The sequence below is a fragment of the Drosophila santomea genome, chromosome X (assembly GCF_016746245.2).
Source record: "Drosophila santomea strain STO CAGO 1482 chromosome X, Prin_Dsan_1.1, whole genome shotgun sequence".
Taxonomy (NCBI): Eukaryota; Metazoa; Arthropoda; class Insecta; order Diptera; family Drosophilidae; genus Drosophila; species Drosophila santomea.
Window position 1 is genome coordinate 3315146 of NC_053021.2, and position 18069 is coordinate 3333214.

Consider the following 18069-nt stretch of genomic DNA (forward strand, 5'->3'; position numbering starts at 1 on the left):
AACAAATTGAAATGACAGGCACAAGTCTCGCTTTAATGACATAGGCATACATATGTGGGCGTGTGGATGAGGATAATGGACATGGCTCATAGACATAGACATAGACAGAGATAGATACAGACAGAGAAAGAGGCAGACAGAGACAGAGACAGAGAGAGAGAGAGAGAGAGAGAGTGGCTAGAGAAAGAGAGGGGGCAACTCACCTAGAATGGGGGAACAGCATGGGCGCTGCATTGAACATCGATTGGGGCGTTGGCGCTTGAATGGGTGCAACTGCAGCTGTGTCAGGATGTAAAAAGTTCCGCCGCTGCTCGATCCGCTCCTGGTGCTGGGTCAGACATCGAGACAATAGGTCTGGAAGGCTTTCCATGTGCTCCTGCAAAAATAATTCACAAGGGGTTGGGGTTGGGGTTGGGGTTGGGGTATGGGTAAGTAAGTCACTGGGCAAACACAACACTCCCGATTGTTTGTCATACTTGTATGCTCTGCATTTTGTCCTCTAGGTTGGTTAGACGCTCTTCGATGGCATCCTGACGGCTAGACATGTCCGATATTATCTCGTAGACCGTGTTTTGTGTCTGCGAATGGTATTCACACAATCACAAACATTCATTGCCCATCGGCTCATTCACATGTGAAGTGTATTAGTGTACACAAAGCTGCACATTCGAACTTTGAATTGATTCAATCTCTTTTATTCACATTGCAGAGGAATTAAAATAAGTTCCACAAAATTAACGATTAACAAATATGGAAATTTGTGTATCGGAAACATCGATGGCTACGAGTAAGCTATCGGTTCGTGTGCGATTATCAAAGTACGATTGTGTGCTTTCTGTTCTGCTCTATAGCTACCTTGGCCATGTCAGTTATTGTGTTTGCATTATCCATTAGTTTGCGCTGATCCATTTTAACTTTTCGCAACCTAAATCGCATTGGAAGAGTCATCAATATTACAGAGAAAATTATTTAAATACAATATGATAGATCGCCAACACATAACACTAATTATCCTTTTCTCACAAAAAAAAATCACATTCACACACGAATTTTCTTTTTAGTGTGGGAAAGATTTCGTTTCGTCCAGACGAAAACTCAATTTTCATTTATCAAATTTATATACACATCGGACAAATAGATAACAGAGTGCTTCGAAACTTTATAATTGGAACATAATGTTTGTGTTTCAGTTTTTTTTCAGTTTCGAATCACACAACTATTAGATAGAGTTCTCTGAAAATATTATTTATTTGAATATTATTAGTTTTTTGTGTGTAGAATTCGTTGTGCCGTAGTTTATAGAAGGATTATTTTGGAGTAGGAAAAAAGTCCATATTCGGGCGTTAAAATTGCAGAAAATCGTATCGTGAAAGTATCATCATATCATTCGGCTGATCCCTAAGCCATTTCCCGGTTGAAAATAGTGGTTAGGTTGGATGAAACTAAGACGATTCACACGATTCGGTGGAATGGGTTATGCTTTGAATTTTGGACAGATAACAAGAATCGGGTGTTACGCAATGCAATGGAATGCTGTGAAGGCAGTTAGTAATGTATGGTATGGTATGGTATGGCATAGTATGGTATGGTATGGTATATGACACTGGGCACTAGGCAAAAGCACAGATGATATTGCGATAGTTTTAGATACGAGATTCTAGAATATTTAACGCAGCATGCTAGGTTATGTGGCTAGTCTCGGTTATTGCATAACGTAAAAACAGGGCTTTACAACCTATTTACAGGCTAGTAAAACGAGTTCAATCATTTGTGGTTTCAACATTTCAGTTTAGTACTTGGTATTATCGTTCTTAGTATTTTGATTAGTTCGTTTTTTTTTTTGGTTTCTCGTATAGGTTTTATATTCTTTTCGTACGGATGTATGTACAGATTCTGATGGATGGCTTTCCCAAAGCTTTTCTACGATTATTGATGGGCACATAGATGAGTCTAATAATGATGGGGGCAACAGTACAGGGTTAGTTTTACGAACAGAAAGTGAGTTTCTTTGTTGTTTTGTTAGCTAATCTGACAAACATAGTACGTACAGCGATTTATGTGGACAAATGAGAGTTAGTTTCACGAAAATGTTGGTTGAGACAGAAAAGAGACAGAACATAAACAAACAGAGACGACCAATGATATTTCCCCAATCCAAAGACCCGAAAACTTCTATACGATCTGATATCATTTAGGCTTTAAGTTTGCTTTAGTTGTTCTTAGGCACTCTTCTTTTAGTTATTATCTTTCGATTGGTATTGGTTCTTAGTTGTTGGTTGGTTGGTTGGTTGGTTGTTTGGTTGGTTGGTTGATTGTTTGTTGATAGATCTCTAAAAATACTCACGCATATATAGCTAGAAGGAACTTTCTTTGGTGGGTTCTTACACGGCCGGGATTAACCCGTTTTACTAGTCTTGTATGTTTGTAAATGAGCCAAGTTTCACGCAGAACATTCGCCGCAGCATTTTTCAGCTAAATTTTGGTCCAAAGAAGAAACGTATACAAAGTAATTAGAATGCATATGTATATAAATGTTATACATGGTATATATGATTTTTGAGGTGATATTCGTTATAGTAGTATATGTGGGTACGAGTATCGTATATCGCCGGTTCGGTCAGTCGGTCGCATCGGAATCAATTCGTATCGAATCAGAATCTTGAGACTTGGTACTTGGTACTTGGTACTTGGAACACGATCAATACCCGTTTGGTCAACTGCGTGTCCATCATGAAGTTGTGCACATGCTTCTCGGCACGGGTCAGCTCCAGTTTCCGGGAGACGACGGCCACCAGTAGAGCCGTACAGCCGGCGCCCTGCAACGACGACGTGGAGAGTGGTGAGATTTGGCATTGAATTTCGAATATCGCGCGCAACTGAGGTGAGTTTCGAACTGATCCCAGATCGGAGATCTCAAGATCTGGGATCTGGGACTCCCGGACACCCAACTCCATAAGTAAATTCAGTAAATTTATACAAATTGGCCAGTTACCAAAGCGGTAATAAAAGTTGCAATTGCTTGGGCGGACCTAAGGTTTTAATAAAATTTATATTAAAGAATTTTGTATGGTTAATACATTTACTTTATTAATCAAATTATTTACCACAATGTACCTCTAACCAAATTGACATAATATTTATGATTACTATGATTATTATTATTAATCGAAATACTGTCTGTGACAGCTGGCAAAAAATTTAGATAATTACGTGTGAAATCTAACGACCAATTTGCTGAAATTGGCAAATGGTCAAAGGCAATTTTCCTAATTGTGGACACAATTGCACTCATTTTCTCATGTTCTCGAATGCTAGCAATTTTTTGTTGTTGTGGATAGTGGTTAGTTTTAGTGGTTTTTGGGGGTTGGGTGCCCGGCCATCTGTAATGCCAGTTGGTTATTTTCACTTTTGGTTTATGCATTCAAAATGAAAGTTGCTTTTGTTTATCAAGTTATTTAGTCCAGAACTTTTGTTGTTGCTCTCACAATAGATATAGTACTTTTATGGATGTTACAACATGTATATACGTTATGTTTTATTTGGTTCTTTTCTTTTCTTTTCTTTCCTTTTTTGTTTTGTCTTCTATTTTTTCACTTTGTTATTTTGTTTGCTTCTCGATGGTTGAACGATTAATGGGTGAGTGGATTTGAATGAGTTTGGATGACTGGAATGGCTATCTTCTAATTGCAATTGCGAAATAGATGGAATTGATTGGAATGCAGCAACGTTTTTGGGTTAGAGTTATTAGAGATACGGAGTTGGATGTGGGGTCTTAGATTCGGATTTAGATTAGAGTAATATCAAAAGGGTTAATCGATTCGGGTTCGGCACATGTCTATATGTAATACAACAGTAAGAGGTGTCTGGCAGAGAGTTACATACACACATAAGTACGAAACAATTAGCTAGGGAACAAAGTTGAAACCATAAATCACGATTCATAGTCAAGTTAGGAACGGAAATATCTATCATAGCTTTATTACTTTTTGTTTTGTTTGTTTTTTTTGTTTTTGTTTTATTTTTTTGCATTTTTTTTATACTTTGGTTATTTTGGTTATTTTGGCCACTACGACATGATAAATATCTCAAAAAGACTAAGAAATAAGCAGATAGTCAGACACGACTGGTAGTAGGGAAAATCGAAATCGAAATCGAAATATATAGTCAAATATGTAAATGGTAGAGAGCGTGAGAAGAAAGTAAGCCACACAAAAGCAGAACTGGATAAAAGGTGAAGAAAGATAGTAGAAGGGAAAATACATATTTAATTCGTTTATAAGCACTATTTCCTATTTTCTATTTCCTATACTGTTCACTATGCCTCATTTGCGATTTATAGTATTTCGATCAGTTCGATCGATCGGTTTCTCCTCGATCTTTTCCAGACTTCAGACTTCAGACTTTGGGGCTCGACTTGAAAACACTTATTCAATCTCAATCTGATCTCAGTTGATCTCAGGCTGAAAACATGCGGTTAGGTTGTCGCCTCAAATTAAAAGTTCTTAAGCTTGTATTTTGGTGATTCATCTAAGTTTTCTTTTTTTTTTTGTATTTGACATAAGTATGTACAGTTAACTAGAAATTTGACGATTCAGGTGAGTTAAGATTATTCATTGTGTTCATATTAAAAGTGGCGGCGAGGGGCGGTTGTGGTTGTGGGCGGGTAAACATTCGTATGCAGTTTATGTAATTATTTACACGTGATTTCTGTTCTATTTGAAATATCTGGTATTTAAATAATATTTTCATTTGTTTTATACATATTTCTTGATTGTTATGTTGTGTGCAATTGTTGGTAATATTTTGTTGTTAAAAACTCACCATTATTCCTGTACTGACAGCGATACCACGTCCACAGTACGTATTCGGAACAATATCACCGAAACCAACACTCAAAAATGTTATCGCTATCAGCCACATTGCATTCAAAAGATTCGCATGTTCTTCATCATGAAATCTGTTCCATAAACCAGCACGCGTTTGTTTTTTTTTTCGTTTGTATTTTTTTTCATATACATTTGTTTTGTTCGAAATATATATATATATATATGGATATATATATTTGAATTTGAGTTATGGTTTGTTTATGGATTTAATCAGTTGAAGTTTCAGTTTCATTTTCAGTTTCAGGGGTCAAATTGAATACACGCGTTTATATTTTAAATGAAAGGGAAAGAGAGATAGAGAAAAATATCGTATTGTTGGCTTAATGTTCAAAAATAAACTATAAAAATCCATTAAAAACTAAACTGGCACAGGTAAAACTGGTTAAATTAGTTGAACGTAAAAATCGAACGCATAACGCATATAACAGAAAACAGTAACGCAAACGCAAATGCAAACGGAAGCGGAAACGAAAGGAAAAACCATTGTGTAAACGAAAACGAAAAGTAAAAGTTAGAATGGGCATTCTGCATATAGGAAAACGAGATTAACAACAAATGGACGAGTAAACTGGTGAGCGCACACAATACAGTGGTCCAAAAAGAGTTTCATGGGAATTGGTTTCGTTTAATATTTTTTTTGTTTTGTTTTTCGGTTTTTTTTTTTTGGTTTTTGTTTTTTGGGAGAGGGGGTGATTTTTGGCTTTTGAATATATCGAGATGTTTACAGTTATGTACGTAACCGTTAATATATATGTATATATGTACAACCATGGGGGTTTTTGGCCCGATTAAAGCTTGCTGTACAAAGGTGAGAGTTGAAAATATATATATGTATATATTTTTGATGAAATCTAGTGATTCAATTCGCCTAATGAAGAAGGCTTCTAGGGTGCGTTAAATAATTCAATTTAATTTTCAAGGCTCACACACACACACACACAGATAGCCATTCTCGCCCACTCACACACCCACAGACATTAATAGAATTTGCCGGAGCTGTCAGAAAAGATTTGTTTTGATTTTGTTTTTTTGTTTTCTGTTTTTTGCCAGGAAGCAAAAACTTTTCTCGTTTTTTCCTCCGGTTCCTCTTTAAAGTACACATGTGTATGTGTCTGTGTGTCATTTTTTTGTTTTAGTTTTCACTGGCAGAAAAAAGTACAAAGGGGAAAAGTTACATTGTTATCTGCACTCTTTAATGCGGCAAAAACATACACACACGCACACATGGTGATTATGTACATATATTTAAATATATATAATGTATACTTATGGTTATAATACAGCACACACAAACACACACATACGCGCACACAAAGTGGGTGGGTGGTCACATATACACGTATTTTTTTTGGTGATGATTTACAACAGATTGCCAGTGTGTGTTTGTGTGGTAGTGGTAGTGGTAGTGGGTGGGCGGAGAATTCGTGTGATTGTGTGTGGGTAGTAATCGCAGCCTGACTGAAAACAAAAACCAGATGGAGTGAGATGGATATAGATATAGAACTATAGTTCGACATTTGCTATTCGCTTTTTTGCAGTTTATTTTGGCTGTTTGGGTTTTGTTGTTTTGGCGACGTTTTGGGCAGACAAAACGGCAGCTAAAATATGTGCGCTGGAATGTATGCTACGAAAAATGGATATGTGTTTATACTTTTCTTTGTGTGGGTGGCAGGCTCCACCATAACGGATTTTGGATATTTGAATTTGAATTTATAACTGAGGAGGGGTTAGCATATCGGGAGCATCAAGAAGATAGGTCAGGGAATACGCCCGCACACGTACACAGGAAAAAAAGTGGTACTTTATTCAATACACACACACACGCACACATTATAAAAGATGAGGAAAGCTTTTTTTGTACGATATCGGTGATATTCACTTGTATATCACTGTGAAATAGTTGTAGTACCAGGACAATGGTTATACAATTTCATAATTTGAAATTTAGATCTGGCATATTTTGTTTTCTGTGTAGGGGGAGGTGTGTGCGTGCGTGTGTTTGACTTGATTTGGCAGGTACAATTACTATAAAATACTATATATGTGCGAAGCAGGCGTTTTCTGTTCTGTTCTTTTCTGTTCTGTATTATTTTGATTCTTTTTTTTTGGGGGCGCCTCAATGGCGGCTACTTTTCTGGGCCACCCCCCCTTTATTATCATTCTCCTCCTCCACCTTCTTCTCTCTTCATATTCTACTACTCCTCTTTGGCTTGCGATGGGTTTTGATTTCTCATATTTTTATGCATGAAAGTTTGCTGTTTGCTGTTGTTGTTGCTGTTTTTTTTGTTGATGATGATGTATGTACTTGTTGTTGTAGTTGTATTAGTTTATTGTTTATCTGGTTATAGAATTTCGTTATTGTTTGTATGTAGATATATATATAGATATATATACATTTTTGCAACTGTTCTGTTCTGTACTGTTCTATTTTTGAAATTTATATTCATTTAATTTGGTTTCGGTATTATCGGTATCATAAATGGAGTTTCTGGGAGTCTGTGGTTTTTGGTATTTCTTGAAAGGTTTTTTTTTTTTTTTGTTTTTTAGGTTTTTGAGGAAATACTTACCACCATGCCGCAGGTGAGGGTGATACCGCGTCCACAGTACGTGTTTGGCACAATGTCGCCGTAGCCGACACACAGAAATGTGATGGCCGTTAGCCACATGGAGTTTAGCAAATTCGCGTGCTCCTCATCGTGGAACCTTTTTTTTGCGGATCGGATCGAATCGATTCGGATATTGGATCGTATCGTTTTTGGTTTGTAATTGTAAATCGGCATTGTGGAAATGGGGTACGATTTTCAGTCGGTTCGTTTTATCATTTATGATACGTTTTTTATGATTTTGGTTTTGTTTTTGGTTTTTATTGATATTTGATTTGCCGTTTTTATATAATTTCGTTAGCGGTTTAACGATTTTGCGGTTTTCAGTATACAAAAATATATATAGAGAATTCGGTATTTCAGATGCGTAGTGCGTATTTCGTATGCGTATTCAAGTTGCGGTTGTTAATCGGTTTGTTTGGTATTTTTTCATATATATATATTCGATTTCATACATTTTGGTTGGTTTTTTTTTTTTTTTTGCAATTTGTGGATACAGAAGTAGGGTGAGAAGTGGAGTAAACAAATAAACAGATGTGAAATTATGTGAACATTTTTTGTAAAAAATTGTTACTATTATTTTTGTTTTGGTTTTGTTTTTCAGAAAAATTAAGAATACAATTTGGTAAATTCTTTTCATATTTTTAGAAGGTTTCCATGTATTTAAAGAATATACGCATAAGTACCAAATAAATTAATTAATTCAATAACAAAACGCAAAAATAAAAAACAAATTCGATAAGGAAACAAAATAAGAAGAAAGTAGGAAAATGAAACTCAGGAGAAAAATAATTGGCTTTATCTTTTTGGATTGTTTTCATCTTTTTTGGGCAACGAATTCAAAGTCCTCAATAGAAGATAAGAGCGAGATAGTAAGATAGATTGATAGATACAGATAAATAGATAGGTAGATAGATTTTTCTTTTGTAAAGGGAGCTGCGGGGTATAATTTTTGGAATATACAATGACATGAATAATATTGAATAATTATAGTTTGGATAGTAGTTTTGGCAATTCGATTACAACACTTGCTTCGGCATCGGTTCAAAAACTGCTTTCCTCTCATAATACTCCTTTATCCTCTTTCTGCTCCTCCTTCTTATTCCTCCTCCTTCTCCTCCTCCTTTATTTTTTTATCTTCTCCACCTCCTCCTGTAGGGGCATGAAAGTCTGATTGGAATGGGGCTTTGGGCTTGGGCTTGGGGCTGGGATTTGGGTTCTGTGCTGGGTCTTTCAACTGATAACTCTTGATCTGAACGGCACAGATGCACATACTTTCGCACTCACACAATACGGCGCACACTTGTGACTACATGCAAATCGACTAAAATGGCCCAACAGAGAGCTTCCCCGTGATAACCCGCTGTTCCACCTGAAGAGGCTTACCACCTGAAGCCCTAGAGATGTGGCCACTAAATGCTGAAGCATGCCTGCCGGCACAGCTCCGTTGGGTACCGTTTTCGACGGGCGTGTGTGTGGGTGTGGGTGTGGGTGGGAGGCTGCTTGTGAATGGATGGTTTAAGCAATTTGCCAAGGAAAAGTCATAATGAATGCCAAGAGCTCGCTCGTACACCGGCATATAAAATTCGTACTTTGATATTCTAAATATATAATTGGCTATTTGGCGTACGCATCTGAAAACGTGAAAACTTTGTTGAACTTTCTTTAGATGCGCTCAAGGTCACACTGCAAAAACAAGACTGCGGTGTGACCATCCATTCTGAGCAAAAAATTATTTTGACTCCTTGATTAAAAGCAAAAATGCTTGAGGCACTTAAGAAGTGAGCGGTTAAAAGGAAAATGATTTGGTTTGCTCAGTGTATGACTGGTGTTTGTGTGTTCAGTGTTTGTAAACATCCTTTTAATGCAGGGGAAATTCTCGAGAGTTCACCTGTTATTTCCCAAAAATGTTCAACCTAAATTCCCTGACCTATATCTAACTCACATAGCTTTGATCCGAGCTGAGCAGAGCATGCATGATTGGTAAAGATACATTTTCCAGGGATCTCAAACATTACGCACATACACATACAGACACACAACAGACACAAATAGATAAATGAATAAAACAGAAATTAAAGCGGGGACCTCGACAGGACCCGGCTAATAAGAAAAAAACAAACAAACAGACAGATCGGAAATTAAAATGTTAGGAAATTCAGAACGAATTCTACCAATTTCTACAGAAAAAACATTGAGATACGAATTAATTATGGTATTCGAAAACACAATTCAACATCGTTACGATAATATAGTACATATACGTTTGTTCTGTGTGTTGGTGTTCGATTTCGATTTCTCGTTTTGAAATTGATGGACATACATATGCAGGTAGGTACTCGTTGTATTTATTTTTCATTTATTTCTCACTGAACTTTCTCAGTTGTTCGTTGGCCAGTCCAGTCTATCGCCATGTGCCAAAAATAATGCCAAGTAATGAAATCGTGGGAAAGCAAAATCAGAAACAAATCGAGCGGAGGATGTGACACGCAAATCAATACGTGTCACTCATCTCAGGCGAAAATGAAATGAAAGTGGGGAATATTTATATGGCATACATATGGCAGTGAAGTGACATTGTAGAAGAACAAGAAGAAGAAGAAGAAGGAGGAGGAGGAAGGTACGAGTGCTTCTGTCTCTTTTCTTTTGAATCTTCTCTGTCTTTTGGCTGTGATTGACCGATTTCGAACATGCCTGTGTTTGTTTTTTTATATAATTATGGATAACTTATGGATCCAACTCCACAGACATTTGAGGATATTATATTTTAGCTATTGGAACAACGCAACAACAAGGACGACAACAACAACAGCAGCAACAACAACAACTTATGGAGAGGTGTATATGCTTTCGTCACTGACTCAAAAGCACAGCTGTGAATGGACCTATCGGTTGGCTCTTTAAGAGTTAGGATCCCTATTTGCTTGGGTGGTATTCGTTTTCTGTTTTGCTGTTTTTCTGTTTACATGGGTTTGTTTTTGGTTAGCACTTGTTTTAATATTTTATTTGGTTACATATAATATGGATGTTTAGATATGATCTACAGCAATGCAGGCGCAGTACAATCCACAATTTGAATTTAAAGCTTAATTGATTAAATAAATATGCAATGTAAGGAGGTTTTTCGATTTAATGTTGGTCATTTGTCTTGTTTTGTTTCGTTTCCCAAAACTAAACAGCAACAACAACAAGAAAAACATAAGGATCGTGGTAAATCCACAAACAAATTGAATCAAAAATATAAAACTTGGAAGAACAACTGAAATACATATGTAGATCAATGTGAGAGTGATAGAGAAAAGAGAGAGATGTGGAAAGGGGACAGAAGCAGGGAGTCCAAAGGATTAAGTCGAAAAAGAGAGAGCGAGAACGAGAGCAACGTATGGTGCGCCAATTCAATTACAAAGGGTGTCATCAAGCTGGATATCCCTTGGAAAATCAAGAAGGATTTTACTGACGAGGAGTAAGATAAGTTGGAGTAAAGTAGAGCGAGAGACAAGGATAGACTGAGCTAGCATACAACGTTGAAACACAAAGATTTAAAGTTTAATAAAATATACAAAATTTGAAATGGGACATTACAGGCATGTGGATAAATATGAATGGATATACTAAGCGCGATACAGAGAAGTAAGATTTTCTTTACATGCATTAAAGCCATACAGTGTGACTGCAGTTAAAAGTGAAGCGCGGTGTGACTGAGCGATACTGAGTTCATTTCGATTTCGATAGCAATCGCTTGCATCATCTTACTTCTCTATAAAGTCACAATTAATTACTTATACTGCCTCTCCGATTCTAAGTGGTTTATTTTGTATTTTGGAGGTCAACTGTACGAGTGTGTGCGCCTATTGCTTTTTTGTTGTTGTTGTCCCCTTCCCCTCGATATGTGCAGGACGACAATCAACTTTCATCGAATATATCGATAAGTTGTCAGTTGTCAGAAAAGGGGAAAAGTACAGGCAAGATAAATGTAAAAAAGCAATCAGGATTCTTTCTGAACGGATAGGGGATGGTGTTAAAAAAAAACAAGCGAATCCGAATGCCAAATGTAAATAAATTGAAACACATGCAAGCATTATCCAATCGTTCGCTACGTGACAGTGACAATTGCATTTCGATTGTTACAGATTCGCATTCGAACTCGTTTCTGTTTTGGTCTTTTGTCGGGGATTTGGTTTTCATATGTGTATGCGGATAAAATGCAAGCTACATGTAAATTCTTTAGCACGTATGAATAAGCAACAATGCACATTCGCTTTATTTTTGTTGTTTATCGTGTATGTTGTAAGCTGTGGCTGTGCTTAAATCCCCATTTACCCTTTTTTCCGGACTTTAAAATGTGTTCGACAACTTGTTTTATACAGGAGTATAAAAAAAATTACAAATACAACTTGTGACGAAGATGCTTTAGTTTTCGAGTTTTTGAGTTTCTTGAAAAAGACATTACGTAATGCTTGGCACATACATTATGTACATACATACATTGATATTAAATACATAATTATGTCAAAGTATTAGTGGCAAACACATTGAATCAGAACGTTTAACGGAAATGGCGTTCAGAGAAAAACTTATGAAAAATACGGATAACGCAAAACGGAGTACGGAATAAGAAAAAAACGATAAAACCGAACACAAAAGAAAACAAATTAATCATTGAGACCAAAACGAAACGAAAGCATAAGTACAATTAAAAATATAAAGGAAAATCAAAATCTCTACAAGTAGAAATATCATATCATAAATTTGATAATAGAATAAGGCCATTACCTTTCGCATTGACGCAGCGTCCAGGATGCGATGATCCACAGCGAGACCATGAAAACCAATAGAACCGTTCCCGGGCATATTGTCATTAGAGTTTTTAAAACGAATCTATAATGGAGAGGTAAATAAAGGGTATTAGTCCACTAGATCAATGCTTTAAATTAACCCAAGAAGCGCACAGGGCGACCGAATCCATATTTAAGGCACAGTGTGAGTTTTACAATGATTTAATTTAAATTGAACTCACCTTGTGTTAAAATTAATCCTATTGAGAGCGCCAATGCTCCGTGATGATGCATCTGTGAATAGCTTTGAATGCAGCAGCATTACGCGGCAGATTAAATATAATCGAAGGAACATAGGTAATGATAAAGCTACGTCATATGGCACCATTTCGGTGCCAATTGTTTTATTCTTATTGGCCAATTTCGTCGTCCACTGGAAATAGTATTCGCCAGGAATTGGATGTATAGCGCATATAAAAAGTTCTAACCCTATTTGACTAATTCGTTGCCATGTCATTGCGATCCTCCAATCGTCGGCGCAGTTATCTATCATGAATAACTGTGGTTTTTTTTCGATTTCGATTGGAATTATAGTCGCATTTCGATACATGGGATATAGATATACGGGGTTATTTAGTTCATTGGTTCGTTCGTGTGTGCCAAAAAGAAAAAGAAACGAGAAGGGAAGAAAAAGGAGAACACGTATATAATTTATTAATTATAATTGGAGATTTATTGATCGGTTTTTGGTTTTTTTGCGACTAAACAAAAATGAATTACACTCAAATATACGAGCATGAATTATTTGACAAGTACAACGTCAATGGTCTGTATGTGTAGGTGTGGTTGTGGTTGTGGGTGTGTGTGAGGGGGTGTCAAGTGTGTGTGCCTACGTGGGTATGTGTATGCGTATGTGTGTTAATGGTTTCTGTTTTAGTAGTGGAAGCAATTCCTGAGTCAAGTTCAAGTATTGTAAGCTTCGGAATCTCATCCGAAATTCATTTCGTGTCTTATGTTTTATTTCTTGTTCATTAGTTGGTGTAAGTGTAGGTGTAGGTGTATGTGTGCTTTGGTGCATGTGTGAGTGCAAGTACTTACTAGAAAGCAGCGTGCGTGTTTTCGTGTAATTAGCACATTTCACTCGATTTCGTTTTCGTTTTCTTGGTTGCTGTATTACCTTTATCCTTTTTCGTTACATTCTCGTTATCAAATCAATTTTTCAAAAGTTCAATGTTACCCCATACTGGATTTGATTGGTGTTAAGCCTCCTAGTTCGTAACTGCATTAATCTAAAGTTCGCAGTGCAATTAGGCGATAGATATGCACAAACAACTATAAATATCACAACATCTAGGCAGAGTAGAAATGGCAAAATATCGTATTTATCGATGGTTTTACAGTTGGATTGATCATATCGATAAATCTGGATATTTAACCATCCCAAATGCAGTGGCTATTCGCACAACAATCTAAATGATGTGCATTTTCCCTTTTCCCGTTGAGGAAAGGCATGGTCTTCTGATTTAAGTGTCTTTCGTTTTTAATTGCATATGAGCCATTCGCAAGTTAAGCCGACTGATTAATTGATTATCGATTTGCGACAAGGTCTTTTGGTAAGGTCTCTCCTATCTCACATTTACAAAGTCCTGTGTTCTCTCTTTGGTTTGGCCAAACTCTGATGTGTTTGCCTCTAAATTTGGTGATAGATGGGTTTGATGTTTGATTCTACACATATATCGATTAATATATATACATATATATATATCTAGTGTCGACTTAGCAATGGGAATGCTCATATGTATGCGGGTATGCTTTTATGTATGTTGTGCACATGTCCATCTATGTAATATATGCAAGCCGATTGGAAAGAAACGTTTCTAACATGGTATACGGATATTTTGTATTTTTTGAAAAATTCTATTCTTCTATTCTAATATCTGGTATAAGGGCAATAAACATGAAGAGTAAGGATTGAACAACTTTTTAGTGACAGAATTGGGGCTTGTAAGTTCTTATTTCTCGTTCCAAGACCAAAGAAAAACCATTCTCAAAAGATTTGATTTTAAGATATTCAAACATCGTTTACTTTTTAATTTAATTAGTTAAATGAATAGGAATTAAGGTTTTAGGCACAAAAATAACCACCGTACGCTTTAACATTTCCACAATCGATTCGCACATAGCCAGTGTTTACTGTTTACTGTGTACTGTATTCTGCACTGTACTGCAAGACAAGGTGAGATTGCGGTTGGGTGGTTTGGGTGGTTTCTGGGTGCAAAGCTAAGCCACAATTTTCGCTATATAACAGCCAAGCGGTTGCCTTTGATCTTGGATGGCGTGTGACAGTATTATTTGTATTTGTAACTGCACTTTTTGTTTTTAGTTTCATTACAAAAAAAAAAATCACAAAAAAAAGTATATGTATGTATATACACTAGACACGATACAGACGCGTTTCAGCTAAACATCGACTTTAAGTTTGCATGGTTGCTGCTTTTTGGCTTCAGTATGCATTTTTGGATATATATAAATAGTATATATGGTATTTATAGATATACTCAATCTAGGTACGATCTATGGATTGTCTACTCTAGGCATGTTTTGTTGGTTCGGTTTTCGGGTTTTTGGTTACTGTTTTTGGTTTTTGATTTGAGTTGGTTTTGGTATTGGTATTGGTTGCTTCCGTATATGGTACATAACACTATGCATGGTTTTGACTTGGATTTACTCACAAATATTGAAGTATGTATGGTAGATATTATAATAAGTATTACTTACTGAATTCTGCAAAGCATAATGGAAGGTAATTACATATTAAAATTTTACTTTTAAACGTCAACATTAATTTGAGGGGGGGTAAACATTGATTCGGAGTTATTATTATAATAGAGAGAGAGAGAACAAATTGTGTGAAGAGAATACGAATTATGAGATTTCTGACGGGGGGGTTATTTGTATATAAATATATATATATACAAGTATATAGAAAGTATATCAGCTGACTGACTGGGTTGATTGATTGACTGGTTGATTGACGACTGGTTTGGTTGATTGATTGACTGACAGACGACTGATCAATGACCTGGCTTGATTGAATCATGGACATATGGAAATGGTTAAATGCAGTTGTGAGAGTTTTGGGTTAAAGATTATTTTGTTGTGGCTTTTGTTACTTTATTTCGATTGCGACAAGGAGGCTGATTTGCGGACTGTCGATAGCCACATCGAGTTACCGATATGGAGACATTAATTACCAATCCAAATTCGATCACTGAACACAGGACTTTGTCCCTACAAACAGTATTTGAGTTAAGTCGATGAAGCTAACGAAAGTTTAGGGCTTTCGAGTATCTTCCACTTCTCTTCGGTTTTATTCGCGTATGTTGCTAATAGATAATATTGTTATCAATCATGTTGTAGTATATAATTATGTTTTGTTTTTATGTTTACAGATATAATCAATAGAATTACGAACTAGTCAAATAGATGCTCCCATGCTGTCTACGTATTTCTAAATTTCAAAAGAACAAGCACCAACCGATCAAATTTGCAAATCGGTTGGGGTTTTGTTTTCTATTGCTATATATAAATATATTTAACTCATGCCAACAATAAATTTTAACACATGTCTTAACTAATTTATTGGAATTTTGTGGATTGTTTTTTGTAAGGTAAACGAAACGAGAAAAGTAAGGCGAAACCAATAAGTTGAAGAAGAGGAAGTAGAAGTGGAAATTGAATAGATTATTTATAAGTATACATATTTATATATATATATATATATATATATAAGGATCATATACATATATATGAATATGGATCATATATTTCAAAATATTGAGCAAATAAAACAAATTATAGTGCTGTACATGCAACTGGTATTTGAAGCGCATATTGGAGGTAAACGAGTACGAAACGATTGTGGTATGGAATGAAAATAGTTCTCTTAATAATTCCGGTCTATATCATGTGTCAAGGATCTGCGTTAAATGGAAATGATACCAAAAAAAAAAAAAACGAATGCCAAAACAAGTCAATTTGTGATTGTCAATAAAGAAAAGGAAAGTAATATGTAATTTGAATTTCAATCAAAAATTAAGGTAAGTTAAAAGGTTTACATAAAAATGGGCTTAATTGGATTTGATAATTCAAAAGCGATTATTCGGAATTAAAATACAACTGTGGTGAATATATTGATTGTGGTGGTCAAGGTGAGTTGGGTGAATGAGAATGGTTAGCTTTATGTACAGTGTTTCAGCTTTCATAATTTCATTACTTCAGATTCTTGGAGGTGGAATGAAATCTCTTCATATTTTTGTAGAGGTTCTAGATGTCAGATGTCCAGAGAAATATCAAAATGGACCGAGGTATAAGGGGGACGTGGGAAGGTGGATTGTGGAATGAACGAATGCGAAACGGAACCGGAACCGGAACCGGAAACGGGTTGTCACTTTCTCACACTGACACCAACTTTCACCACACATGCACTCTCTATCGCCCTTCCATACTGTGGCTCACGCTCCCAATATGCGTCGGGAAACACATTGAAAGTAAAAGGAAAAATAGGAAAAAACAGGAAAAACAATGGAAAGTTAATAGAAATCATAACCAGATACACGAAATCGTTTTCAACAGCAAACCAACAAACAAACAAACAAACAATCTAACTAACAAACATACAAACAAACCGAGATGGCGATGATGACTGGTGGCCAAAGGATTTCTGGGGTTTTCTGGGGTTTTCTGGGGTTTTCTGGGGTTAGCATGACCATATATAGGGGCATTTTCGGAAATGGATTTATCGGGGGGCTCTAACGGTATTATGGTGACAGTGAGCGAGAGTGACGACGGCAACGTTAAACAGTTAACGATGACGACCATCAGCAAGAACATCAATAACATCTGGAAGAGAAGAATACAATTTGCACTCACTCTCACCTGCACTTCCAAAGCATGGTAAGCTACTATAAGTCCTAAAAGAATCACAGTCGAAACAGATATTAAGGTTTTTAACGCTGTCGAGTAGAACGATGCCTGGAAAAAAGGTAAATCGAGAAATGCATTCAATGGATTCGTTTTGGCAGCTTTAATTAATTGTACTTGTATGGGAATGTAATAGGAGAGCTCTCACCTTTGTGTAGACACCGGCACTGCTCAGTTCGTTTTCGATAACCATCACGATGATCCCGAACATGCCCATGACCAGGGCGTAATCGCTGATCCGTTTGCGCTTCTCGAAGAGGGCTTTCCTCTTTCCCAGGCGATAGCCCACATTGGGTTTGTGTTTGGCCGAGTTTGTTGATGGCTTCCTGGACGTATTGCCGCCAGTAAGAGCACGTTCTTCCATATACCTGCGGGGTTATTCGAGTTCAATCAGATGGACAATGTGTGCTCCAGAGCCCACACTCACTAACACACACTCCCCTTCCACTTCCACATCCCCTTCAACTCTCTCCTTTCACACTCCCACACAGGGATATCCATTCTGTTGCTCGTAGCGCAATTCACTACCAATAAATCGATGGTTAGCTACTTTAATTAAAGGACGTGTTGGGGATGTAATTATAGTATCAAACAATTCAATTCCATATGGATGGATGGTTGTGTTGTGTTGTGAAAAAAAAAACATTGTCAAAACTGATGTAGTTCGATTTGTATAAACATTACATAGGCCACTGTGTTTCCATTTAGTTATTTATTGTTTTGATTTAATCTCATATTGATGCTTTCACTGCATTTTAACACCTTGTTTGTTTTCTTTGATGCCGTGATTTTGCATTTTTTTTTGATCAAACGTTTTACTTT

General features: G+C 36.4%; 1 protein-coding gene across 6 annotated transcripts in view; it reads right to left on the reverse strand.

Moving 5' to 3' along the window:
- The window catches only part of LOC120455130 (small conductance calcium-activated potassium channel protein), a 57070-nt gene that overhangs the window by 740 nt on the left and 38261 nt on the right, over positions 1–18069 (reverse strand). For 2 of the 6 annotated variants that reach the window (XM_039641022.2, XM_039641026.2), the window contains 10 exons: positions 17396–17615; positions 17203–17298; positions 12507–12823; positions 12263–12367; positions 7454–7589; positions 2706–2816; positions 2345–2472; positions 856–925; positions 477–578; positions 204–376 (listed from right to left, as the gene is read on the reverse strand). In XM_039641022.2, the coding sequence (XP_039496956.1) occupies positions 204–376; positions 477–578; positions 856–925; positions 2345–2472; positions 2706–2816; positions 7454–7589; positions 12263–12367; positions 12507–12823; positions 17203–17298; positions 17396–17615 (1458 nt within the window). Of the gene's footprint in view, positions 1–203; positions 377–476; positions 579–855; positions 926–2344; positions 2473–2705; positions 2817–4821; positions 4958–7453; positions 7590–12262; positions 12368–12506; positions 12824–17196; positions 17299–17395; positions 17616–17674; positions 17885–18069 lie in introns of those variants that run through there. The other 4 variants (XM_039641023.2, XM_039641027.2, XM_039641028.2 and 1 more) reach the window with 3 other exon arrangements.